The 26,415-nt window shown below is 48.2% G+C and overlaps 1 protein-coding gene across 5 annotated transcripts in view; it reads left to right on the forward strand.

The window, feature by feature from the left end:
- Positions 1–2,870: 2,870 nt before the first annotated feature.
- Positions 2,871–26,415, forward strand: part of DNAJB6 (DnaJ heat shock protein family (Hsp40) member B6) — a 52,305-nt gene continuing 28,760 nt past the window's right edge. For 4 of the 5 annotated variants that reach the window (XM_070788503.1, XM_070788502.1, XM_070788505.1 and 1 more), the window contains exons 1-5: positions 2,871–3,028; positions 22,153–22,243; positions 23,114–23,223; positions 24,832–24,891; positions 25,616–25,726. In XM_070788503.1, the coding sequence (XP_070644604.1) occupies positions 22,179–22,243; positions 23,114–23,223; positions 24,832–24,891; positions 25,616–25,726 (346 nt within the window). In that variant the 5' untranslated portion in view covers positions 2,871–3,028; positions 22,153–22,178. Of the gene's footprint in view, positions 3,029–3,718; positions 3,888–22,152; positions 22,244–23,113; positions 23,224–24,831; positions 24,892–25,615; positions 25,727–26,415 lie in introns of all 5 variants that reach the window. The other variant, XM_070788504.1, reaches the window with a different exon arrangement.

Below are 26,415 nucleotides of genomic sequence, written 5' to 3' on the forward strand. Positions count from 1 at the left end.
AGAGTGTGGGCCATCGCAGAGGGGGAGTGCAGCTTTGCATTTTTGTATGGCAGAAACCAACACAGCACTGTAAAAATTAAAAATACAAAGCAAACAAAAAAAGATTGGCTTCTTCTGAGGAGTTTTTCTCCATCTGTGCCCTGCGCCCCCCACCCCCATCCTGGTTTGAATGTCTCCCTTCTGGGTCCTGGAGCCTGTAAGCTTAGATCCCCAAAGCTCTGGCCGACAGCACTGGAAGCTCTGGCTTATGGACCTGTCTTCCTCAACGGATGCAGAGGTCCTCGAGGGGAAGAGTCCTGCCTTCTTTGAGCCCTGGTGTACAGTAGATGCTCAATGTCTGCTCACCAGATGGATAAATGAAAACATACTCATGTTTATCCACAGCTATATTCAGTCTCTCACTTCACACCACTGTACTATGGAGTTATGGAAGACTCGTGATTTCAACTTCATAAACATGATTTTATTAGTTTTGAAAAGTAATAGTAAAATAAAAATATTTTACACACAAAAGTTCAAACAATACTTCAAATCATGAAAAAGAAAGTGAGGGGACTTCCCTGGTGGTTCAGTGGCTAAGACTCCAAGCTCCCGGTGCACAGGGCCCGGGTTCGATCCCTGGTCGAGGAACGAGACGCCACGTGCTGCAACTAAAGATCTGGCTGTGACAACTAGGGCCTGGCACAGCCAAATAAATATTTTTTAAAAAAGAAAAGAAAAAAGTGAGAATTATGTGAAATACTCTTTGCTGAACATTCTCCCAGTTCTCCATGAGCGTGTTCAACTGTAGAATATGCCATCCTAGGTATGACTCTTGGGCATAAAGATTATTTGGCAACTTCCTTTATTTTTGAGAAACTGCAGGAGCAGGAGAAACTGAGAACAGAATCAAACTTTACCCTTTTGTGGGGGAAATTTGCATTTATAAGAGAAATCTCCGTTTGTATCTGCATCTTCCTCCCTCTGAGGGGCTTCCCAGGTGGCAGTGGTACAGAATCTGCCAGCAATGCTGGAGACTCCAGTTCCATCTCAGGGTTAGGAAGATCCCTGCAGGCGGAAATGGCAACCCACTGCAGTTATTCTTGCCTGGAATCTCATGGACAGAGGAGACTGGCAGGCTACAGTCCATGGGGTCGCAAAGAGAGGGACACAACTGAGAATATACATGTTAATAAAACCTGTATTTATTTTTCTCTTTTGTATTTCATTATAGGGAGTTTCATTATAACCAAGAACTGAAAAGCAAAGACAGAAAATTATATGTGTACGGTCCCATCCACCTCTCCCTCCCCGCAAATACAATTTTACTAGAAGGAGAGCACTATACCCACTGTCTCAATAATGCAAGCTGGATACATTCGATGTTAGTAAGCATAATTACATTATTATTTTTATGGCTTGCAAAGTATTCCTGATGAGGAACAGATTATCTCCAGAGTCGATATCAGTAACCTTGTACGTTCTTTTTTCTTTCATTTTCTGTTCTTGAATTTATTACCTCAGGGCAAATTATTTACAAATGTTATTCTTCTATCAGAGATTAATTTTTCAGGATAGTAAAAATTGCCAAGCTGTCATTGAGGACCTTCATCTTTGGTTCCTGGGCTCGGGCAGGGTGCCTGTGTGCGTGTGCCGGGTCTACAAATTTTCTCCTATCACTTGCACGTTTGGCTGGGAAGAAGTCCATGCCTTTTTATCAGTTTCTCAAAGAGGCAGAAGTTTCTCGACAAAGAAGAGCTATGATTTCCTGAGTATCATTATGTGATAGGCACAGAGCCCAGCGCAGACAGTGACCCTTCCCAGGAAGTCCATATCCCCATTTTACAGATGGGGAGCCAAAGTCGGTCTCCCTGCTCTTCCTTCCAACCTGCAAACTGCAAGTTAGTCCTGGCCGGGCTTCCCTTCCTACCAGGTTACCAGCCCGAGGCCCTTCCCCCCACGCCTCTGCAAATGCAAATGCTTGCGGTTCCCTTTTGGAATCTTCTTCCACTGAAGTACCGTCCGGCAGCACCGCCGTCGGAGCTAACACTTATTGTACAATGTCTTTCATCGCTGAAGATCTTCCCTGTTGTTTCACAGACCGCTCTTTACAGATGGAGTATTGGCTAACGTTCAGGGTGTTTGGCCCCCTGGAATGCCGGCAGGCACTTTGTTGGTACCGTTTGGTTTCCTTCCGACACAGTTCACTGCATGGACAGATGTTTTAATACGTATTTTTTGGAGGAAGACCAAGTTATTTGTGGCTAGCCCACTAGACTCCACGTCTCTCGCTGCTTGCATGTCCAGGTTAGCTCCCGCTCGCCTCAGGTGGGGTCTCATTAAATATGAGACGTCGCTCGTCGCCCGATAGCACTGTCTCCGCGGAGGGAAAGCCTGGGGGCCTGCAGACAGATAGGGTTGCGTGCGGCGCCGGTACTGCGGGAAATTCCAGCCCCGCCGAGGTCATCTCCTCTTCGTCAGGAGACGCGAAAACCCAACACCGCCTCGCCGCCTCGCCGCCTCGCCCGGGGAGGCTTCTGTAACCTTCCAAAGGAAGGGATCGAGAATTGACTCAGAGTAAACACATTTTCTTTTGCTAACTGGTCACCTGCCCAGAGCCAGGTAAGTAAGACAGGGAGGGCTGAAGAAACACAAGAAATGACTCCACAGAATCCAGGGCGCGAAGACCAAAACCGACAGCGCCCACGCCTCAGGCCCTGAAGGACACGGACGCCGCGCCAGGAACCGGCACGCGGCGGGCCTCGCCTGCGCATGCGCGCTGTCTGCCGCGGCCCGGGCCGCGCAGAATCTTCGGGAAGGCGGGGGAGGAGGGGGTCGGGGCGGTCGGGGCTTTGCGCACGCGCGGCCTCAGGGCCGGGCGGAAGTGTCGTCGCCGCGCCGCCGCCGCCTGACGCACTTCCTGTTTGTTGTTGGAGAAAGGGGAGAAAGGAAAGCGCGAGGACCGTCGCCGCCTCCGCCACCGCGCCGGAGCCGAGGAGTCCCGGCCGTAGCCCCAGCGCGCCTTCCGCCGCTGGCTCCCGCGTCCTCGGTGAGGGCCGCCAGCGGCCGGGGCGAGGGCCCGGCGGCCCAGCTGACCCGGGCCTCGGCTGCGGCTTGTGGGGCCGGGGGCCGAGGACTCGGGGAAGGGGCCTGAGGGCTGGAGACGGGTTTGGTGTGGGGCCGGGGCCGGGCCGGGCCGGGCGCGCCGGGGCCGGCGGCAGGCCGCGGGCCGGGCTGGGGGTCGCGCGTCGGGGCGGGCTCCGGCCGTCCCCTCGCCTCCTTCAGCGCGCCTCCCCCCGCCTCGGCCGCCGCCTGACCCGGCGGCCCCCTCCTCCCGGCGCCCTGGGGGCCCCGCGCCGGCGGTTGGGGCCGGGCGGGTGCCGGGACCGGGCGGCGGGCTCGGGGAAGGGGGCGAGGGATCTGTCGCGTGGGAGGCTGAGGGTCTGAGTGTTTGAAGGCCCCGCGGGGACGTCCCTGAGCCCAGGAGGGAGGCGGGTTTGCGGGAGGAGTGGGGGGCCGCGTGTGCGGAACTCCCCGCCGGCTCCTCCGAAGCGTGTGGATGGTCGGTCGAAACGAAGTGTTTGGCTTTCAGCTCACCAAAACGGTTCGCTTGGTTTCTGTTCAGGGTGTATGGCAGTTTATATAACTGAAGTTTCTGTCAAGTTTTGCCCAAGTAAGGAAAGAATTGACGCAAGAAGTGAAAATTGCAAACTTGGGTTGTCTCGCGAAATGTTTTCAGAGTGTGTGTCGCCAGTCAGGACGTTTCAGTCTCACTGCCAACCCACGGACCACGGGAAGGACACGGCCTTTGTGGACAGGTCTCCGCACCGCCCGGGGGCTGCCTGGCACGCGTGGGCGGGGCGGCGCCCTCTGTGTTCTCAACGTTTTATCGCAGTTGTGGAATCGTGGTAAGACTTTATGGCTGGAATCTTCTAAGGCGACTAATTGATTTAGTGGAAAAGTTAGGCCGAATGACCAAAAAAGGAAAGAGAAACTCTTATCATTTGAACTTGCTCATGTTTCAGTCGCTTTTTTTCTAGTAGTTAAGCGAATCAGTGTTATCTTGATTTGTGAAAGGCATTTTGTATTTCTTTCCCCAACCTGTTTCTTGACCACCGCTCCCCTGATTGTTTCTGGGAAGTTTAATTCACACTTCTCTTGTTTCCAGTCAGAGGCCTCAGCTCCTGTGGGTGTGTTTGTGTGCGTTAGTCCCTCATTCCTGTCCGGCTCTGCTACGCTATGGACTCGAGTCCGCTTGCCTTTTCTGTCATGGGATTCTCCAGGCCAGAATACTGGAGTGGGTAGCCGTTCCCTTTTCCAGGGGATCTTCCCAACCCAGGGATCGAACCCAAGTCTCCTGCATTGCAGGCGGATTCTTTGCCCTCTGAGCCATTATCAGTGTCCTTTGTGCGTGCTGTCTAAGGAGCTGTGGAATTTGGGGGGTTATGCAGAGTATGAACTTGGGGAGTAAATTGGCTCGGTTAGTCGTTTGTGGGTGTGGATGACTTGAAGTGGGAGGAGAACAAAAGGGGATGAGATGTTGGTTTTACAGATTGGCTTAAGCAGGCTTGGTGTGTAGTGCTGTACAATTGGAGAAAGTTGGGAATTTAGGGGTTTTTCCAAAAATTTGACTTGTGTTCAGCACCCTCTTAAAAATATCATTGTTTTAAATTCGTTTTTCTTGACCTGAAAGTGATAGATTTGGCTGCAGGAGAGAGACTTACCTGGAGGGCTGGGTGGAGACTATGGTTTGAGTAATACTCTGGATACTAAGTGGAGGATAGGGAGTTGTGGTGTGACTACCTGCAGCGAGTGGCAAACAATAGCCTTACTCTTCAGGTAAACCCATTGAATTTTAGGTGTTTGATCTCAGGGGAGAACCATTTTCCCTTGTATTGACTCTCTTTTGAACAGCTCCAAACAAGAGAATTGTACTCCTCACCTTTTCCACCTGGACTCAGGTTTGGGTTGAAATGCGTCTGTACCTTTCATAGTTTTAAAGAAGACACAGTTATTTTCAGTTCGGTTTTTCAGCATCGCAGTGTAATCCTCAGCATGTCAGCTTAGTGATGTAGAGGTCACCTACCTTCCACTGGGGTGCAGTCGTATGCTCTTTCAAGGTCAGCTGCTGCTACCTTGGTTAATGCTTAAAGATGATTAAATGTCACTCTTGGTGTCTGTTGGTAAGAAGTAAGTGAACGTAGTCAGTCTTTTGATATCTTAACAGAATTTTTAGAAAGTGTGTGTTTTGTTTTTGCTTTTTCACTTCCTTGGAAATGATCTAGAATGTAGGCCTGTGTTCTGTGTTATAAACCTGGTTTGCCTAAAATTCGTCCAGGACGCCACCCAGTGGCAAGAGCAGGTTAACTGCGGGCTTATTTGTGAATTAAGATGGGATCAGTGGCAAGGTTTAAGAAGTGCTGTGGTTTCTCTTCGTGAATAAAATTTAAGAGAATTTCAAGCTTAAAAAAAGTGAAATGAAGAAAAGAGAAGTTAGTGAAGGTAAGAATAGTGCATAGAAAGACAATTTTAAAGCCTGACTGAAGAAATCAGGCTTACTGGATTTGTCAACAAGAAAAAAAGTTGGTGCTTCTGTTATAGATTATAAGGTGTTTTTCAAACTTTTATTTTTAGGGAAACATACAAAAAACAGTTGACTCCTTTTGTTTCAATATCCTACTTAAGAAATAAATGTTGGAGAGTGCTTTAGAGGGCAACCTTGCACCTATCCATTCTTTTATTAGAGTAAAATTTTTACTTTATTTCTAAACTGAAAAAAGGTAAATTTTAAAAATACTTCATTTTTAAAGTGAGGGGAGTTTCTGGAAAAAAGACTAAAAGGTTAAATTTCTAAGTGTTGCAGTATATATCAAAGTAGAGAAGGTTCCGTCTAATTTATATTCTAAACCTTACTTCAAAAGCTATACCTTATTTAGGCATAGTTTGGTTTTCTCTGAAAATTATTAACCTATTTGTAAGGACTTCTTGACTATTCTAAATAAAAGGCAGTAGTCATCGCATTTGGCCGTGAGGCAGTGGCTCTATTTGTGTGTCAGAATACTCCAGGTATTTTAGGTTTCTTAAACTCAGGTGCAAAGATCACACGTCTTTGGAATGGTGATTTCTTACGGCAGCTGTGACTTTGTGTCTTTTGAAATTTTCATCCTACCCTTTTCCCCGAGAGGTGGGGAAAAGGTGGCCCACTCCAGTGTTCGTGTCTGGAGAATCCCTCGGAGAGCAGAGCCTGGCAGGCTACAGTCCGTGGGGTCGCGGAGTCGGACACGGCCGAGTGACTCTCACTCACTCTTTCACCGTTTGTGTGCTGGCGCACTGGGCCCTCCTGTGAGGGCCTTTGGGCAGACCTGGAGTTTTCCATCGTGTGTTTCTGTGACTGTAGTGTTGTCCTGGACTCAGAGTGCTCAGAAAATATCGGTTGAATTGGATCCTTTTTTCCTGGTTTATCTGTGCCCCTTCTGTGGTTAATAATGGAATCCAGAGCTTAGGGGAGTTTAGAGAACAATATAGCTAGCATACAGATTGAGTTCACAAGTACCAGGACTGATGAAATACCAATACTTGCCATGTATTATTTTAATGAAAGGAAGTTAGTCATACCTGTAAGTGTCTAATGGGTGATGATTGCCAGATGAGAGAATGGTCTTGGATCTTGAGTTATAGAGGAAATAAATTCCCTTGTTTGTTTCTGGAATACTTTAAGGCATGTTGAGTAAGAACAAGATACGGAAGAAGATGATTTGTGATAAGGAATGACAGTTGACTTCTGTCTTTGCCCCCTACTCTCTGGTACATCTCGTTCATCAGATAATGAGATGATGTGGAGGAACTTGTCCACGTTCGCCATCTATTTCTTTTTAAACTTGCCCCTTTCCTTTCTATTAAGCAATAGTATTGCACAAAATTAGTTCCGTGTCACAACATGAATTCAACATTTAAACAAGGTTTTAAGTTTCTCCACTCGTAAGTTAGAAGTAACAAGTATTTTGATTTGCTGATTTCTTAAGCTGAGGAATAGAGAATGTCTTCAAGAGACAAATTGCATTATGTAAAACATTGTGTAATGTGTAGCAATCTGTGGGGGCAAAACTATCTGGAAGGACGAATGTTGATTTTCTCCCTTCGGCTCCATTTTCAACATGGAGTCTCTTGGATTGGAAGGGAATAAGGAGCATTTTTATTGCACGCAGAGCAAGGTTTTTTAGATTTAGATGGAGAGATATCTGAGAACAGTCTTGGGTGGAAAGATGGTTATTTAAAAATTTTTTTTGCTGTGCTGTGTGGCATGTGGGATCTTAGTTCCCCATCCAGGGATCAGACCTGTGCCTCCTGCAGGGGGATTGAGGAGCCCAGTCTACTGGCCTGCCAGGGAATTCTCAAAGTTGTCAGGTTAGCCCAGTTACACACTTTTAATTTGTGCGGACAGGCAAGATTTGGGACGACATAGCCAAAGGACTCAGTGCAGAGATGTCTTTGTCATACCCCGAGCTTGAGGAACATGACTCGGGGTCATCGTGTAGAGGCAGGAAGACCGACGTGTTGGTAGCAGTCGCGTTGGGCACAAAAGTTCTTTAGTGTCGATGAGACCATGGGGCCTGTGTAATGACTTGGCAATTCTCCTTTAGAAATTCAATAGAGACAGGGTTGTAACTTAAAAGGGACTAGTTAAGCTGTTGAAGAAACTTGGCCTTTCAGAGCTCTCTCTCAGGGCACCTCTTCTGGATGGACATTTGTGACTGTCACCTGAGGTACTTGTTTAGCACCTTGATATTCATCTTGCATGTGAATAGTTGAGTTAGAGGGAAAGGAAATGCTTCTCTGAATGGGCCATTGTAAGTTAAATTCTACACATCCATCCTCGAACCCCCCCCTTAACCATTGAGATGAGCCTTGGAAGGTTTACAAATGTGTCTCATGAGTTTGCAGGCGTTGTGGTGTGTGCCCCTTGAGACCTGTACAGTCACTCTCACTCTCAGAAGGAGGGGCGTCCTGGGAAACCCTTTCTGAGCCGCAAAGGTCTGAAGGGAAGAAGCAGTTAGCTGAGGACCCATCTTGCCCACCGATGCACAAAATAAATGGAGGGGAAGCCCAGGTGCTCACAGGCAGTTCACAGCTGTTGCTCCTCGAGGCTGAGGAGCTGTGTGTGGTCCCTGGGAAGGTGCCGCTCACTGCTGGAGTGGGCACTGCTGCCAACGTTTCTTTTTCTTATAAAAGTGAAAATCCTCTTCAAATTTCTTGTGATTGTCAAAAACAGGTACTAAATGTGGGTGTTTGTTTTTTTTTTTTTTAATTATATACTTGGCTGCACCAGGTCTCAGCTGTGGCATGAGGGATCTTTAGTGGTGGCACGCCAACTCCCAGCTGTGACCATGGGATCCAGTTCCCCAGCCCGGGCCCTGCATTGGGAGCATGGAGTCCCAGCCACTGGACCACCAGGGAAGTTCCATGTGGGTCTTTCTTAAAGGTGAAGTATTGTGACGAGAGCTCTGGAAAAGCAGGGGACATCTGTGTTACTGAACTGGTCAAGGGGTGAAAGACTGCAACAGCTGGATGTTCATACTGACGACCCCCTCTTTGTCAGCTGTGCATCTCTCCTTCCAGGGTGCCTTGAGATAGTAGCTAAATACTGTGTGAAACCATGTTTGGTGGTAAGTACAAACAAGTACTCCTTGTTTGAGCATTTATAATTTTGGTTTTGATGTGTGTAGTGGTAGTTCAGGCCCAGGCAGACCCCGTTTTATAGCGGGTCACTTGAGTGCAGGTGTTGCCTTTTTTTTTTCCTGAACAAATTGATGGTTTGTGACAACCTTGCGTCGATCAAGTCTATTGGCCCCGTTTTTCTCACAGCATTTGCTCACTTTGTGACTGCCAGTTTGGTAATTCTCATGGTATTTCAAGGTTTTTCATTATTACGTTAATGATCTGTGATCTCTGATGTTACTATTGTAATTGTTCTAGGTCCTTCTAAGACCATCTTAGACCCTGTGTTCTGACTGCTTCACCGACCCACTGTCTTTCTCCCCCTCCTCAGGCCTCCCTGTTCTCTGAGACACAACAATACTGAAATTAGGCCAGTTATATCTTTGCAGTGGGCTCTTCGAGTGAAAGGAAGAGTCTCCCCTCTCATTTTAAATTAGAAGCCAGGAATGGAGATGTTTACTGACGAAGGCCTGCGGAAAGCTGGAGCTAGGCCTCTTGTGCTGAACAGCCAGCTTCTGAATGCAAAGAAAAGATGCTTGAAGGAAAGTGCTACTCCATTGAACACGTGAGTGGTGAGAAAGCAGAATCGCCTTTCTGCTCTTGTGGAGAAAGCCCAGGCACAGCCCTAACTCTTGAGTTCTGTGAAGGCTGACAGAGATGAGGAAGCTGCCGGGGAAAGTCTGAAGCTGGCAGAAGCTGGTTCATGGAGTTTGAGGAAAGAAGCTGTCTCTGTGACATCAAGCGCAGGTGAAGCAGCAAGCGCTGATGTGGAAGCTGCAGCAGGTTATCCAGAAGATCGAGCGCAGAGCATCGGAGAAGGCGGCTGCACCGAGCAGCAGGTTTTCAGTGAGGATGAGTCAGCCTGATGTTGGAAGAAGACACTGTGGGGATGTTCACACTAGAGAGAAGTCAGCACCTGTCAGCATCTGAGGACAGGCAGGCTCTCTGAGAGGCTAATGTGGTGGGGGACTTGGAGCTGAAGCCAGTGCTCGACCATCTGGGAACCCTGGGCCCTTGTGAACTACGCTAACTCTGCTCTGCCTGTGCTCTGTAAACGGAACAAGGCCTGGATGGTGGCACATCTGTCACAGCGCGGTTTCCTGCATATTTTACACCCACTGTTGAGACCTACTGCTCAGATTAAAAAATTATTTAAAAATTACTGCTCATTGACAATGACCCGAGAACTCTGGAGATATATAGTGAAATTCGTGTTCTTTTCATTCCAGCTAGCACAATCTCCATTTTGCCGCCCATGGGTCAAGGAGTAATTTTAGACTTTCCAGTCTTGTTAGTTAAGAAATACACTTTGTAAGGCTATTGGTGCCATAGACAGTGATTCCTCTGATGATCTGGGCAAAGTCAGTTGAAAACTCTCTGGGAAGGACTCACTGTTCTAGATGCCCTTAAGAACATTTGCAATTCATGGGAAGAGGTCAAAACACCAACTAATTATAATTAACAGGAGTTGGGGATAAGTTGGTTCTGATCCTCATGGATGACTTGAGTTCAAGACTCAGTGGGGGAAGTAACGGCAGATGTGCTGGAGACAGCTGGAGAACTAGAATTAGAAGTGGAGCCTGAAGATGGGACTGAACTGCTGAAGTCTTATAGGAACGTGTGAGTGGATGAGGAGTTGCTTCTTTAAAAGAATGCGCAAAGAAAGTGGTTTCTTGAGATGGAATCTACTGGTGAAGATTGTTGACCTAACAGCAGATTGAGAATATTACATAAACTTAGTTGAAAAAGCAGTGGCAGTATTTGAGGATTGAGTCCAATTTTGAAAGAAGTTTGAAAGATGGCATAGGCTGGCTACAGTCATGGCATGGCCTGGTGGCATAGGCTGGCTCCGTAAACTTATTTCTTTGCCCCACTGTGTCTGTAACCTTTCCCCAATACTGTTCATACTTTCTTAATTGTGTATGCCTAAGTTTTTTTTTACATGTCTGTCTTCTGAACTTGGTAACTTGGTCCCAGAAGTGTCACGATTGTTTTTGCGTAGTAAATATACATAAATCTGCTCAGAATTACTTTAGTTTTTACTGAGAATGAGTGTGTTGATGGTATAATTGGTACCCAGAAGGTTTTGATCTGTTGAGTCAGTGAGCCAAGATACCAAGGTGGAGTGTATCGGGCGAGCCTTGGACTTCACTTACCTGGAGAGCCACAGTCGCACAAAGGGAACCTCAGGGGAGAGGGCGTGGTCGCAGGCCTGGAAAGGCTGAGGCTTAGCCCAGGTGTGTTGACCATAGAGTTCCAAGGTTTCCCAGGAGAGCTGACACAGCGCTGACAACTTGAGTTGAGAAGGGAAAAACAGTAGTGGGGTCCACTGTGCCTCCTGCAGTGGGAGGGCGGAGTGTGGGCGCCTGGACCACCAGAACATCCCTGGTGTCTGTGCTTGAAATGCATGACAGTCGCTCAAGGTACCAGAGAGAGAAACGCTAGGGATTTAAGGTATAGCATAAGAAATACAGTTAACACTGCTATGCGTTGCATGAGCTTCCCTGATGGCTCAGATGGTAAAGAGTTAAGAGTAAATCCTAAGAGTTCTCATCACAAGGAAAAAATACTTTTCTATTTTTTTTATTTTGTATTTATATGAGATGGTTGTCATTGTTTAGTTGCTAAGTCATGTCTGACTCTTTTGTGACCTCATGAACTGTAGCCTGCCAGGCTACAGGCTCCTCTGTCCATGGGATTTCCCAGGCAAGAATACTGGAGTGGGTTGCTAGTTCCTTCTTTAGGAGATCTTCCTGACCCAGGGATCAAACCCAAGTCTCCTGCACTGGCGGGCAGGTTCTTTACCGCTGAGCCCCCAGGGAAGCCCCATATGAGATGACAGACGTTCACTAAACTGATCGCAGTAATCCTGTCATGATGCAAGTCAGGTTGTGATTCGGTACACCTTAAATGTGCATAGTGGTGTATGCCAGTTATGTCTCAATGAAACTGGAAGAAGAAAATACACGCCAGCCATTCTTTTGATGTTCAGAATCCCTTCTGATCTGTGGATGTTTCATCAGTTTTGTTCTGGTGTCATTTTGACGTCGTTGTACTTTTTTCTCTTTTTGACTTATTTTTAACTTTTTATTTTGGAACCACTGTGTATTGATAGAAGAGTTGCGGACCTAATACAAGAGTGTTCCTGTATGCCTCTTACCCAGCTTTCCTTAGTATAACGTGTAACCATGGTGTGTTTATGAAGAATAAACAATTAGGTTGGTATAGTACTGTTAACTACAGACTGCATTCACATCACACCAGTTTCCTGCCCCCCCCCCCACCCCCCAACATTCTCTTGCTGCCCCAGATACCGTCCAGGAGCTCAGACAGCACTTGGTTGTCATTTCCTCTTGGTCACTTCCAAGCTTGCGCTGCCCGCCGGTCTTTCCTTGTTTTTTCCTGACCAGGCCTGTCGTCTTGCTAGTAGCATCTTGACTTTGCTGACTGACAGCATCTCCTGGGCTCGTGTTGTTCCTTTTCTGTTCCAGACCTAGCGTTAGCTAGGGCAGTAAAGCGCCATTCCAGGAGTCCCCAGTGGAGCCGACCGTGTCCTTTAGAGCTGGTTCTTTCTGGTCTGGACAGCATGTTGTATCTGTTGTGATACCGTCTGCACATTTATAGCTCATCTTGGCTGTGAGAAAAGAGGCTCCCACAGGATTTCAGAAAGGGTATCTGGTGCCACCAAAGATAGAGAAAAGTGAAGGGGTTTGAGGGGTCTGCAGTGAGCCACACAAAACTGTGGGTTGGTTTGTTGTGTGTGGGTGGAGCGGTGTGGAGCGAGGCGAGGCTTTCCAGCCGGGGAGTAGAATTATAGAAAAAGGCCAGGTGGGAGTGGGGAGGACAGAGCGTGAGATGTGGTCATGTTCTATTTGGAGTGTCTTGTCAGACGTCCAAGTGGCTGTGTTGAGAGCCATCTGTCTATTTGTGTCTGAAATGCCAAGTGAGGCCTGTGGTTGGGGCTAACAGGAGGGAATCATTGCTCCATAAACGGTATTTCAATAACAGAGCAGATGAAAGCGCGGGAGTAGGGTGAGAGGGCTCTGAGTCCCCGGCGTTCCCACAGCTGACTAAGGGGAGCAGGCGGGCAGGTAGAAGGCAAACTGGGGGCCTCCGAGAAGAAAGCCCGTGTGTGCTCGGGTTTGCCAAGCCCACCAGCCTGAGCCCTGAAAATGTGCCCTGGGTGTTAACGGGGGAAGCGCTTCCTCGTGACCGTAAATCAGAGTAAAGTTCAAGCGGTGGGCCGGCCGGGTGCTGGCCAGGACTGTGGTGGAGGCACTTCCTTCTGGGGCAGTCTCCACTAAGAAAGAGCGAGCCCCCATGGCCGAGTGCCTCTGTTCCCAGGGCTGGTGCCTGTGAAGCTTGTGTGCCCCCCAGCCCAGGGCTGGTCCTGGGGGTGGACGGCTCATCCCAGGGGGTGCTGTAGGTGCCAGCAGTGGTCACCTCTGGTGGACATGGCCCGAGTTGAGGCCCATCCTGCCGCATCTGTGCTGCCTGCCTCAAGGGTCTTGCTCTTCCCACCATGGTCAGCACAGACACTGGCGCCTTGTTGCCAATGCAGGGCAACGCAATTGGACTTAGGACACGGTGAGCTTTGCACTAGGAACAAAGGTGTGTTCTTGTTCACCCGCTAAGTTGTGTCCCCACGGACTGTTTGTGACCCCACGGACTGCAACACGCCAAGCTTCCCTGACCTTCTCTGTCTGCTGAAGTGGGCTCAGACTCACGTCCGTTGAGTCAGTGGTGCCATCCAGCCATCTCATCCTGTCGCCCCCTTCTCCTCCTGCCCTCAGTCTCTCCCAGCATCAGGGTCTTTTCCGTGAGTCAGCTCTTCACACCAGGTGGCCAGAGTATTGGAGCTTCAGCTTTAGTGTCAGTCAGTTGACTCCAGGTCTTGTTTTGCTGACTGTATAGAGCTTCTCCATCTTTGACTGCAAAGATTTTGATGTTGGCCATCTGGTGATGTCCGTGTGTAGAGTTGTCTCTTGTGTTGCTGAAAGAAGGTGTTTGCTATGACCCGTGAATTCTCTTGACAGAGCCTTTGCCCTGCTTCATTTTATACTCCAAAGCCAGACTTGCCTGTTACTCCAGGTATCTCTCGACTTGCTACTTTTCGCATTCCAATCCCCAATGATGAAAAAGACATCTTTTTTTTTTTTTTTTGGTGTTCCAAAAAGTCTCCTGGGGCTTCACAGAACCGTTCAGCTGTAGCTTATTCGACATTAGTGGTTGGGCATAGGCTTGGATTACCAGGGTGTTGAGTGGTGTGCCTTGGGAGTGAGCCGAGATGGTTGTGTCGTTTTTAGATTGCACCCCAGTACTGCATTTTGGACCTTTTTGTTGACGTGAGGGGTACTCCATTTCTTCTAAGGGATTCTTGCCCGCATTAGTAGTTTTAATTGTCATCTGAGTTAAATTCACCCATTCCCATCCATTTTAGTTCACTGATTCCTAAAAGTGTCAGTGTTCATTCTTGCCATCTTGACCATGTCAAGTTTACCTGATTCATGGACCTAACATTACAGGTTTATATACAATATTCTTTACAGCGTTAAACTTTACTTTCACCACCAGACACATCCAAAACTCAGCATCACTTCAGCTTTGGCCCAGCCTCTTCATTCTTTCTGGGACTATTTCTCTGCTCTTTACCAGTAGCATTTTAGACACTTACTGACCCGGGGTTACTCATCTCTGGCGTCATATCTTTTTGCCTTTTCATACAGTTAATGGGGTTCTTGGGGCAAGAATATTGGAGTGGTTTGCCATTCTCCCCTCCAGTGGAGCATTTTTTGTTAGAACTATCCACCTTGAAACGCCCGTCTTGGGTGGCTGGGCATGACGTGGTTCATAGCTTCATTGAGTTAAACCTGACTGTGATCCATGTGATCACTTTGGTTAGCTTTCTGTGATTGTGTTTTTGGTTCTGGAGGCTGTGGGATTGTAGTTCTTGCTGCTTCTGTCTACCCTCTGACGGATGAGGATTAATGGCTTATGCAGGTTTCCTGATGGGAGGGACTGGCTGTGGGGAAAAATGAGCCTTGCTCTGGTGGAGACCCTCGCACACTCACAGGCACGTCTGGTGCAGTCTCCTGTGGGGTCACTGCTCCTTTCCCCCCTGTCCTGGTGCACACAGGCTGTTGTTTGCTGCTGTTGTCTGCAGGAGTCTGTTTCCCCCTTCAGGAGGTTCTGAAGTGTCTTAAGTGGTGGCATCCGGTACACTGGTGACCTGGTCACATGTGGTCAGGCAGTGGCTTACTGTTAGGAGAGGGAAGCTCCGTCCTGAGGCCTCTCCCCACGTCCCTTTGGTGACTGTGGTCTGGTGGTGTCTCTCCACATGCCTTGTTTCTGCCGGGTGCTGAGATGTCCCCTCGTAGCTGCAGCAGCTGAAGCTCAGAAGTCAGAGTAACCGCCGAGGGAGTCACTCGTCGGCAGAGGGTCGGTTAGGCGAGTCTCCTGTTGGCTGAGAGTCCGTTGTTAGCAGACTGAAGCACAGGTGCCGCCTGCTGGCTCCTGCTGCGCTCCAGCTGCCCTTGGCCCTGGGCAGGTGTCTCATCCCCGAAGGCGTGCGGTTGCTACCTTTCATGGCGCCTACCAGCCATGGCTTCTGAGCAGTGTGCTTTGGATTGTGGAACTACCAGTGAGGAGCACTTCTGTCTAATAATTGGGTGCTCACTCCCATGTCTGATTGCATTTAAAACGAGATCCCCAGTATTTTATGTTGAGCATATGCAGACACAGTCGAAAAAAACTGGACATTGAAAAAGGTACGCCTCCAGTTAGTGTTTTGTTAATCTTGTTATGTGTCTATCACAGCTGATTTTAACGTTAAAGTGGATAAGTACAAGAAAATATTTTTTTTTCTATTTTGTAATTTAAAAAAAACTCTGGGATTTTATTTGATGAAGATATCTATTTATTAATATTTTTATATTCTAAATACTGGCAAATGTTGTCTGTTTGGAGTTCTTAACTTTCTAACGTCTGTAGCTTTTATTAATGTATTTGAGGTCCTTAATTTCACTTTGGCCAGTTGATGAAATTGATATGTAGTCCATGTACGTCTGAATATCCTAACATCCTTATAATTTTTTTGACCCAAAGGCGTTCTTAAAAAACGTTTGTTACCACAGCTGTTTCTTTGTGGTCTCAGGTGGTGGTTAAGTTTACTCCACCTCGTGGGTGTGTGCTTGGTGTTTTATAGTAGTTAGCTTCAGGTCCCTGTTTTATGTCCCATTACATCAGGTCTGTTAAATGTGCTCAAATCTTACAAGTTAACTCTGTCTGATATGATTGTGGGTGTGCTTTTTTAAAATGTTTTTATTTATGAATTTCAACATAGCTTATTTTTTACTTGACAGAAAATGCACCCTGTTCTAAGTGAAAGCTTCAGGGCATCACCTTCACATTGTTGTCTGTCTTATCAGCACCGTCATCTCCAGAATGTTTCTGTGCTCCCACTTTGAAACTCTGTGCCCACTAAATGGTCACTCCCCCTCCCCCTCCCATCCAGGCCTGCAGGGATGTTTCCTTTTCCCCCTTGTAACACGCGTCCTGATTGGAAGTTGTCGAGGCCCTGTGAGTTTATCCGCGAGAATCTGTGGTTCCTCAGTGGGCCGTGTTCCACCGCTTCCTTCCATAGACTCCTGTTGCGGACACAGCTTCCTTGGTGTTGCCTCGTGCATCTTTCCTGTCTTTCCTACGCCATAACTTTGGATTTTTTTCTGTCTCTTGAGTGTACAGTTGACCCTTGAACAATGTGGGACTTAGAGGTGCAGACCCCCCACAGTTGAAAAGCTGTGCATGACTCTTGACTCCCCCAAAACTTACCTAATAGCCTACTGCTGACTGGAGCCTTACCAATAACGAACATTGATTAGCACATACTTTGTGTGTTATGTTGCTGTATTCCTAAAGTAAGCTAGAGAAAATATTAAAAAAATTTTTAAAGAGAAATTGTATTAACTATATTTACTTATTGATACCATAAGTTTATATTTTTACAAGATGGATTGTCTGTTAGTATCTACATCAATATTGTCTTACATGATACCAAATCCTGTAGATGTGTTAGTAACACAGGCCAAGAAAAATGAAAAGATAATGTAAAGAAGAAATTCACTGTTGTTTATAAGTATAATCCATCCATTATAACGAAGTGGGAGCAGTATGGTTGCTTTATGGCCACCTAGTGTAATCGATGATTGTTCACAGTAGCCTAGCCTATACACTAGTGAATCCATTGTGACATACAGCATTGCACTCATTCATAATACGGTATTGGAAACACTTTTTTTTTTTTTTAAACCACCTACCTATGATGATCAACTGATACTGGGGGTATGTAATCCTTTGAAAGCAAAGTTACAGAACAGAAAACTAAAATGTTGCTGTTCAATCAATCATTTTGTATTAAATGTCACTCCCTTATGCCTTTGCATTCTTGACACACTTAAAAATTTTTTTTTTCAGTATTTCTAGGCTACATGGTTCTTCTGTGAGCTTTTTCAAGTTGTTGTAAGTCTCCAAAAATTTTTTACCAATATGTTTATTGAGAAAAATGTGCACGCAAGTAGACCTGTGCAGCCAAACCCGCCTTATTCAAAGGTCATTTGTAGGTTTTTTAAAAATTAAGTTTTGATGAAATTACGGTACACAACGCACACCGTAAACTTACACAAGTAACCTTGTGTCAATTGTATCTGGATAAAGCTAGAAAAATTTCCTAAAACAATTTTAGGAAGTCATTGATCTTAATTTTGTTACTGTTTGAATTACATGAGTTAATGTTTACAGAACAGGTAGAATTATTCCCACTAAACGTGTTTTGTTAAAATAAAAAATATTAAAGTCCTGCCTTGTGATTTTTCACAAAGTTTCCTGTGTGTGCCTTCCTCTCATCGAAAAGGTTACATCTTATTTTTTAAAAATGAGGTATAATTGACTGGAGGCATGTTTATTTGAATCGTTTATATATCGCTGTGATTGCCACCTGAGTTAGCTGACACCCCTTTCATTATGAAATTAATCGTTTCTTTGGAGGGATGACATCTAAGACCTGGTTCCTTAGTGACTCTGCATGAATGACAGTCCTGTTGGCAGCAGTGGCCGTGTGGGTATTAGGTCTCCGTTGCTCACTGAGACGCCCCACACCGTCCGGTGTGCACGACCTGGTGGTGGTGTCACCTGCTCTCCTGGGCTCAGTGGCAAAGTGCGTGCCCGCAGTGCGGGAGGTGCGGGTTCCATCCCTGGTCAGAAGATCCTCTGGAGGAGGAAACAGCACCCCACTCCAGTGTTCTTGCCTGGAGAATCCCAGGGACAGAGGAGCCTGGCGGGCTGCAGTCCATGGGGTCGCACAGAGTCGGACATGACGGAGCAGCTAAGCAACAAACTTCTCCAGCACAGCTTTCTTTGTCTCCCCATCCTGGGATTGTACTTGGCGGCTTTGGGGTGCTGGGAGCATTGTGGGTTAGTGGAGGTGGTGGTTTTGCCTCCACGGTCCCCAGGCTCAGTGCATCGATTCTCAGTGGTGCTGTTGTCCAGTTTGGGGGGAGTTTTTCTCGTCCCCTTTTCCTGCAGTTACAGCCTTTCATTTCAGTCGCTCAGTCATGTCTGACTCTTTGCAACCCCATGGACTGCAGCACACCAGGCTTCCCTGTCCATCACCGACTCCTAGAGCTACTCAAATTCATGAACGTCGCGTTGGTGATGTCATCCAACCCTCTCGTCCTCTGTCAACCCCTTCTCCCGCATTCAGTCTTTCTCAGCATCAGGGTCTGGGAGTCAGTTCTTTGCATCAGGTGGCCAAAGTATTGGCGCTTCAGCATCAGTCCTTCCAATGAATATTGAGGTCTGATTTCCTTTAGGATGGACTGGTTGGATCTCCTTGCAGTCCAAGGGACTCTCAAGAGTCTTCTCCAACACCACAGTTCAAATCAGTTTTTCAGCACTCAGCTTTCTTTGTAGTCCAACTCTCACATCCATGACTACTGGAAAAACCATAGCTTTGACTATCGGGACATTTGTTGTCAAAGTAATGTCTCTGCTTTTTAATATGCTGTCTAGGTTTGTCATAGGTTTTCTTCCAAGGAGCAAGTGTCTTTTAATTTCATGGCTGCAGTCAACCGTCTGCAATGATTTTGGAACCTAAAAAGATAGTCTGCCACTGTTTCCACTGTTTCCCCATCTGTTTGCCATGAAGTGATGGGACCAGATGCCATGATCTTAGTTTTCTGAATGTTGAGCTTTAAGCCAACTTTTTCACTCTCTTCTTTCACTTTCATCAAGAGGCTTTTGAGTTCCTCTTCACTTTCTGTCATAATGGTGGTGTTATCTGCATGTCTGAGGTTATTATTTCTCCTGGCAATCTTGATTCCAGCTTGTGCTTCATCCAGCCCAGCATTTCACATGATGTACTCTGCATATAAGTTAAATAAACATGATGACAAATTCCAGTCTTGACATAACTCCTTTCCCAGTTTGGAACCAGTCTGTTGTTCCATGTCCAGTTCTAACTGTTGCTTTTTGACTGGCATATAGATTTCTTAGGAGGCAGGTCAGGTGGTCTGGTATTCCCATCTCTTGAAGAATTTCCCACAGTTTGTTGTGATCCAAACAGTCAAAAGGCTTTTGCGTAGTCAGTAAAGCAAAAGGAGATGCTTCTCTCGAATTCTCTTGCTTCTTCAATGATCCAACTGATGTTGGCAATTTGATCTCTGGTTCCTCTGCCTTTTCTAAAACCAGCTTGAACATGGGGAAGCTCATGGTTCACATACTGTTGAAGCCCGGCTTGGAGAATTTTGAGCATGACTTTGCTAGTGTGTGAGATGAGTGCTAGAACTAACACCCCCAAAGACGTCCTTTTCATCGTAGGGACTGGAATGCAAAAGTAGGAAGGCAAGAGACACCTGGAGTAACAGGCAGATTTGGCCTTGGACTACCGAATGAAGCCGGGCAAAGGCTAACAGTTTTGCCAAGAGAATGCACTGGTCATAGCAAACACCCTCTTCCTACAACACAAGAGGAGACTCTACACATGGACATCACCAGATGGTCAACACTGAAATCAGATTGATCATATTCTTTGCAGCCGTAGAATGGAGAAGCTCTATACAGTCAGCAAAAACAAGACTGGGAGCTGACTGAGGCTCAGATCATGAACTCCTTGTTGCCAAATTCAGACTAATTGAAGAAAGTAAGGAAAACCACTAGACCATTCAGGTATGACCTAAATCAAATCCTTTACGATTATACACTGGAAGTGACAAATAAATTCATGGTATTAGATCTGATAGAGTGCCTGAAGAGGTTGGACATTGTACAGGAGGCAGAGAGCAAGACCATCCCCAAGAAAAAGAAATGCAAAAAAAGCAAAATGGCTGTCTGAGGAGGCCTTACAAAAGAAGGGAAGCGAAAGACAAAGGAGAAAAGGAAGGATATACCCATTTGAATGCAGAGTCCAAAGAATAGCAAGGAGAGGTAAGAAAGCCTTCCTCAGTTATCAGTGCAAAAGAAACAGAGGAAAGCAATAGAATGGGAAAGGCTAGAGATCTCTTCAAGAAAATGAGAGATAGCAAGGGAACATTTCATGCAAAGACAGGCTCAATAAAGGACAGAAATGGTATGAACCTAACAGAAGCAGAAGATATTAGGAAGAGGTGGCAAGAATAAACAGAGCTATATAATAAAGATCTTTATGACCTAGTTAATCACGATGGTGTGATCACTCACTTAGAGCCAGACATCCTGGAATGTGAAGTCAAGTGGGCCTTAGGAAGCATCACTATGAACAAAGCTAGTGGAGGTGATGGAATTCCAGTTGCGCTCTTTCAAGCCCTAAAAGATGATGCTGGGAAAGTGCTGCACTCAATATGCCAGCAAATTTGGAAAACTCAGCAGTGGCCACAGGACTGGAAAAGGTCAGTTTTCACTCCAGTCCCAAAGGCAGTGCCAAGGAGTGTTACAGCCTTTAGGGGACCTGTATTTTGTGACTCCTCATCGCAGCCGTTAGTTTCCTGTCCCCTAAAACAAGTCCCATCCTGAAGACGCAGCAGCACCGCCCCCCCCCCCCCCCCCATCCTCGGGGTCACTGTTCTTGGTGTAATTAATTCTGTTTCTGGCCCTTGAGCTCCTGCTTTCCTGGGCGCCCAGCTGGCTCTTCAGATGTGTGTGTTGGGTTTTTACCTAACATTTCTAGGGATTTTGAGTTGGTCAGAGGGGTTTCTACTTTTAATTCTGCTTTGATATCTATTCTGCATGAAGTCCTTGGACTGGTAAGAAGGGCTTTTCCCTGTGTCTTTCTGACCCTCAGATAGACGCAGCCTGCCTTCTGTAGAGTCAAGGAGGGCCGTGTGGGCGGGTGTGCATGCCTGCGTGCTGAGTCACGGTGCGGGGAATTGTGTTTTTACCATGAGCTGCTCCCCAGTGTGGAACAGTGGGAACACAATACAGCTGTGCGCTCTGTGTTGAGAGACACACTGTGTCCCGTTGTGGCAGTGTTTATATCTAACCTCAGCAGAATGGTCTCAGGGAGGGTGTGGCCTCATAGATTTGTTTACAGTCAGAACGTTTCTTCTCAAAATCTGGTCCTAGAATTTGGGGAAAGGCTACTGAAAGCCTGGCTTCAGTTTAGCGCTCAGTTGCCTGACAGAAAAACTTGATTTATTGGCCGAAATTATTTTGCAGGCTTGTGTGGTGTAGGCCTGTTTCATGTCAGTTGTTGGTCGTTGGTTTAGTGAGGTGACTTAGCAGTCAGAGTAAAGGCGAACGCTCGCTGGACTTCACATCTTGAGAGGTGGCAGGTGTGTCGGGCGTGATTGGCATGTGACTCGAGGCCGCATCTTCGTAGAGCAGGCGGGGCAGGTCCCTACCCTGGGAGCCCCTGCAGGCCCGCTCTGAGGCTGCCCTCTCCCTGTGCTGCCAGCAGGGCGGTGCTGCGTTTGTTTCCACGTCAGATGCTGGAGGCCCGGGAGGCAGTCACAGGAGCAGCCCCGAGTCCGAGCCGGCGGGGGCAGCCTGCCGTGGGCAGCCTGCCGTGGAAGGTGTCCGTGGTTCCTTGTGGCGTCCCCAGGCCGGGCACAAGGTGTTCATCAGGTGGCTGCAGTCTTGCCCAGCGCCTGGCACAGGGTGTGAGGAGGGGACGACACTCCCGTCGGTCTGGACCAGGGACCTGGCAGCTGGTGGGCAGCGGGCCCCAAGGCTGCTGCAGAGTCACCTGTTGGTTTTATTTAGTTGAGGCTATTCTTAGCTTATTTCAAAGCGTTTTTTCCTACATCAGGAAGGGTCTTAGGGTGTGAGACTTGGAAGCGGCTCCCAGACGAGGCTCTGGCCCGACAGGCTGGTGGTTAATGCCCAGGCAAGGTGACATCTCCCACCCCCTGCTCCGCCCCCCCACCCCGTACCCCCGCTACCAGCCCAGCCTGGGCCGTCTCGTCACTGACCATGGATTTCTGATTGCAGGACTTGTTCCAGCAGCCTGTTAAAACATGGTGGATTACTATGAAGTTCTAGGTGTGCAGAGACACGCCTCGGCCGAGGACATTAAAAAGGCGTAAGTAATTGTATTCTGAAAGAGTGCATCTGGGCACCTGCGCTGTGAGTTTGCACGGCCTGTGGAAACCGAGTGGCAGTTTGCGTGCTGTGAGTTTGCTGCGCACTAGTTGGAATGTTAGGTCGCGCTTAGCAAGTTAGCTCGTGCCTCTTGAGACCTAGGCCCACCTGTCACTCAGGGAGAAGGCCACTTGGTTTCCTCTGGTACTTTATCTTGGGACATGGATTCCATTTCTGCTGGAATTAGATCATAAACTCACTGAGTGTATGAAATTAGCCCAAAGAGCTTTGATGTTGGACTTAGCAGTGGAGCAGCCTTGGTGCTCGTGGGTGTCACTGTTCCATCCTCAGTGGGTTGCTCCCAGCCCCTGTCGTGTGGCCGGCTCGGGTCCATGCTGGGGTTTGAGCCCTGCACCGCTGTGTCCTTGCTCGGCTCTGTGGCCGCACGTGAGGCCAGTCTCCGCTCCCAGGCAGCTCCCAGGGTGCACTGAGGTCTGTTAGTTCACTTGGTGTTAATGTATAGCAGGACATGGATGGTGTTTTAGCTGTGTCACGGGGGGCCGTGGGATTTCTCACACCGCGCCTGGCCACATCCAGGATCGGCGTGGTGCAGTGATTGTGCTCTTCTTAAATAAGGTGTGAATGGCGTGAAGATCAGCACCAAGAGGGGCGGGCCTGGCGTCTGTGTTCTCACCTGTGGGTGTGGTGGGGGGCGTCACTGGTGCTGTCCCTGGGGAAGGGCAGGCTGTGTGCCACGCCTGTCTAGTCTCCGCCTAGAGCTTTTGCTTTGAAATGTTTGCTTCATGTGACACAATAGACACCACCCTCGAAGTGGGATGTGATCAGTAAGTACCTTTAACTCGTTTTTAAGATATCGGAAACTGGCACTGAAGTGGCATCCAGATAAAAATCCTGAGAACAAAGAAGAAGCGGAGAGAAAATTCAAGCAAGTAGCTGAGGCGTATGAGGTGTTGTCAGATGGTGAGTGGGGAGCGTGGGGCTGTGCCCCTGGGCGGGGCCTGCAGAGGAAGGCCTGGCCGAGGGGCTTTGGGGCTGTGAGGGGGGTTTTCTGAGCAGACTGGGTGTCCTGTCCCCACCAGCCTCCCGATAAGGCCCTGTGATTGCTGCGGGCCCCCTGGCTTCTAGGAGTCTCCTGGGTGACTCTGTAAGGAGACATCCAGGCCGGGTCTCTGCCTGGCGCTGGGGGCCACCGGGGCTGGGGTGTCGTGGCCTTTCGTCCCCGTCACCCTCCTGAGCACCCTGTGCTGAGGTGCTGGCCGCTTCCTTGGAAGGCCCTCCTGGATTTTGGGAAGTCAGGTGTTGCGCACATGGAGGTTCGGACTCCACAGCTTGTGGGTTTCCCTGCCCCGTTAGAGTTAGGAATTGAACGGCACTGGAAGCTCAGGTCTGTTGGTTTAGTGTCATGGGTCATGCAAAGGGTGTTAGCCAAACCTTGGGTTCTTGGTAAGAGAAGCCTTGGGGCAGGGAGCGGACTGTGGAACTTGGTGAGAAAACTGGAGAAGTACTGACAGCACCTTGGCAGGAAGCAGTCCTTAATGACTGGTGTCAATCGCAGCTGAGGCATTTAAAAGACTAGACCAGAGGAAGTGGACGCCTGCTTTATTTTAAAAGAAGGCCTTGTCATTTTACTTCATGAGTTTGTCTGTCATTGACTGCCATTGTCCTGTTTGTGTGCCTGATCCAGCACGCCCAGATGTGTGGATTCACAGACCAAGAACACTGGAAAATTTGAGAAGTAAATTCAAACGTCAAATGTGATTTTTGGCAGCAGCAGAACCTTTAGAGCTCCCAGGAAAATGCTGCTTTTGTGTGTTTTTGTAAGGGGGAGTCTGTTCTTCATCCTTCCTTAGGAAGCCTTCCGTTCCAGGAGCTGGCGGCTCAGATGCACAGTCACTGTTCTAAGGCTCTGGTGCCCACCCTGGCTGCGGACAGCGTGCCTGCACACTTGTTTCCCGCTGCCCCGCCACTCGGCACACGCGGCGTCTGCGGAGCCTGTGTGTCTGAGCAGGGCTGCACTGTCACCGCGCTTGTTCGAGAACCACCGCCCGGGCTCGGGCGGGCCGCTGCCTCGCTGGGGGTCAGGCCAGGCTGGGGGTTGGCTCAGTGTGGCCCATTTCTGCCCTCGCCAAGGCCGTGTCCTGCTCCTTGTGCCATGGGTCTTCTCCCTGAGCTGCACTTAGTAGTCAGGTGCTTGTCTAGGGGTGGAGTCTCTTTGCAACTTTGTAGTGGGGTTTTGATGTAGTGCATGGCACACGTTGAGCAGTAGAGTGAAATAAGTTTTTTTTTTTTTGAAGTAAGTCTTTTAAGCTTTACTTAAAAATATTCTGGGGTGTTTTTAAGGGAGTTGTTGAGTCCCTGAGTTGCAGCCAGACTCTTTGCGACCCTGGGGGCTGCAGCCGCCAGACTTTGATGCCCTCAAGTGTCACAGTAAGGGGTTCCTAGCTCTTCAAAACCAAGTGTGGACATTGAGAGCTGTGGGCGGCCTTTGGTTTACAGCTTCAGAAATGCTTTATTGAATTTGAGGGAAGAGAAATTGGTCTTTACTGACTTGTCTTTTTAAATTTGTAGCTAAGAAACGGGACATCTATGACAGATATGGCAAAGAAGGATTAAACGGTGGCGGTGGAGGTACGTGTGTGCACACTGGTCTTTCTCCTGGCCTTGTGATGAAAGGAGGTGGTCCGATACAGTCTGATGGTGATTCAGTCTGTCCGTAAATATGAATGCAGTTTGGAGAGTAGGCTGAACTGGGGAGAGGAAGGAGAAATTGATAGGCTGGAAAAGGCCTATTAAAAACCCTGTTGAACTAGAAGGCACATACTGGTGTGCCTTTTGTAGATAGGAAATGACGTAAAACCTTACTATAACACTGAGTGTACCCTGAGATCAATACTGGATGTTGTGTCAAAAACATCCTTACTGGATGTTCTATCAAAAAACTAAATAACCACCAAAGTAACTGCCTCTGGTGGTGAGGCTTAGATGTGTGTGCTTTTGATGAAAAGTTATGCAGCAGCCTGCTGTCCTGCGAGCTCCATGGTGGGCGTTTGGACACGCACGCTTCAGACCTCCTGTACACACGCCTGAGCAGCTGTTTCACAGCCGGAAATGCTGTGTGTTGGTGACACATCCAGAGTGGGTGGGGGTCCTCGGCACGCGCGTGGCTCAGGGACGTGGACCTGCACGCGTTTCTCAGCTCCTGGCACAGGAGGCTTTGCTCTCAGCAGGACTTGGCGAGCTTCGGGCTTATGGAACTCTTTCCTTCTGGGGTCAGGACACGTGTAGTAATGTGTAGACTGTTTGTGTGCCCGCCGCGCGGGAGTCCCTGACTGAGCTGTGCTTGCTTCTGTAGGTGGAAGTCACTTCGACAGTCCGTTTGAGTTTGGCTTCACATTCCGAAACCCAGAGGACGTCTTCAGGGAATTTTTTGGTGGAAGGGACCCATTTTCATTCGACTTCTTCGGTAAGTTCATCATCTGGGTCGGCGTTTACATAACGTGTTCATGACTCATGGAGACTTTCTGTTTCAGCACTGTTGTAGCTTGTTCTTAAACTTGCTATTTGAGCAGTGCACGAGTTTAACTAAACCCTCTTGCCTTCTTCCTTTGGAACATGTTTCGGAATTTACGCCTTGCGTGTGAACGTAATAGAGGTCTGAGTGCGTCGCTTCCTCCGCTGTGTGCTTCGCTCTCATTGGCTTCCTCTGCAGTGGGAAGGAGGGGGGGCTCCTCCTGGTTGGACAGTGAATTCTCCGGATTTCCCGTGTAGGAGTCTCATTGAAACACTAAGCATCAAGGCAGATGTTGCTCAGAAGACATTTGATTCATAAACTTGTCTTTGTTTTTCTGATGTGGTGTTAGGACTGTTGAGTTTGCAGCCCTTGGAAAGAAGGGACACCTCTAGAGCAAGGCATCGCAAGCATTCGTCTTTGAGAATAGCTTTGCTGGGAGACCTTGCTGCTTTGGCTGCTCTTCACCGTGGGAGAGGGCTCCCAGCCGCTGGCCTCCGGGTCCTGGTGCCCGGCGTGAGGCAGCGTGGCAGGGGTGCGTGTCAGGGTCTGGTGTTGGCAGTGGTGGTGAGCTGGGGTGCTCGCCGTGTGCACCGTGACGCCTGTTGTCTCCGTACTTGGGTGGGGAGACAGCACCCTGTGTC

This window comes from Bos indicus, chromosome 4 (assembly GCF_029378745.1).
Source record: "Bos indicus isolate NIAB-ARS_2022 breed Sahiwal x Tharparkar chromosome 4, NIAB-ARS_B.indTharparkar_mat_pri_1.0, whole genome shotgun sequence".
NCBI lineage: Eukaryota > Metazoa > Chordata > Mammalia > Artiodactyla > Bovidae > Bos > Bos indicus.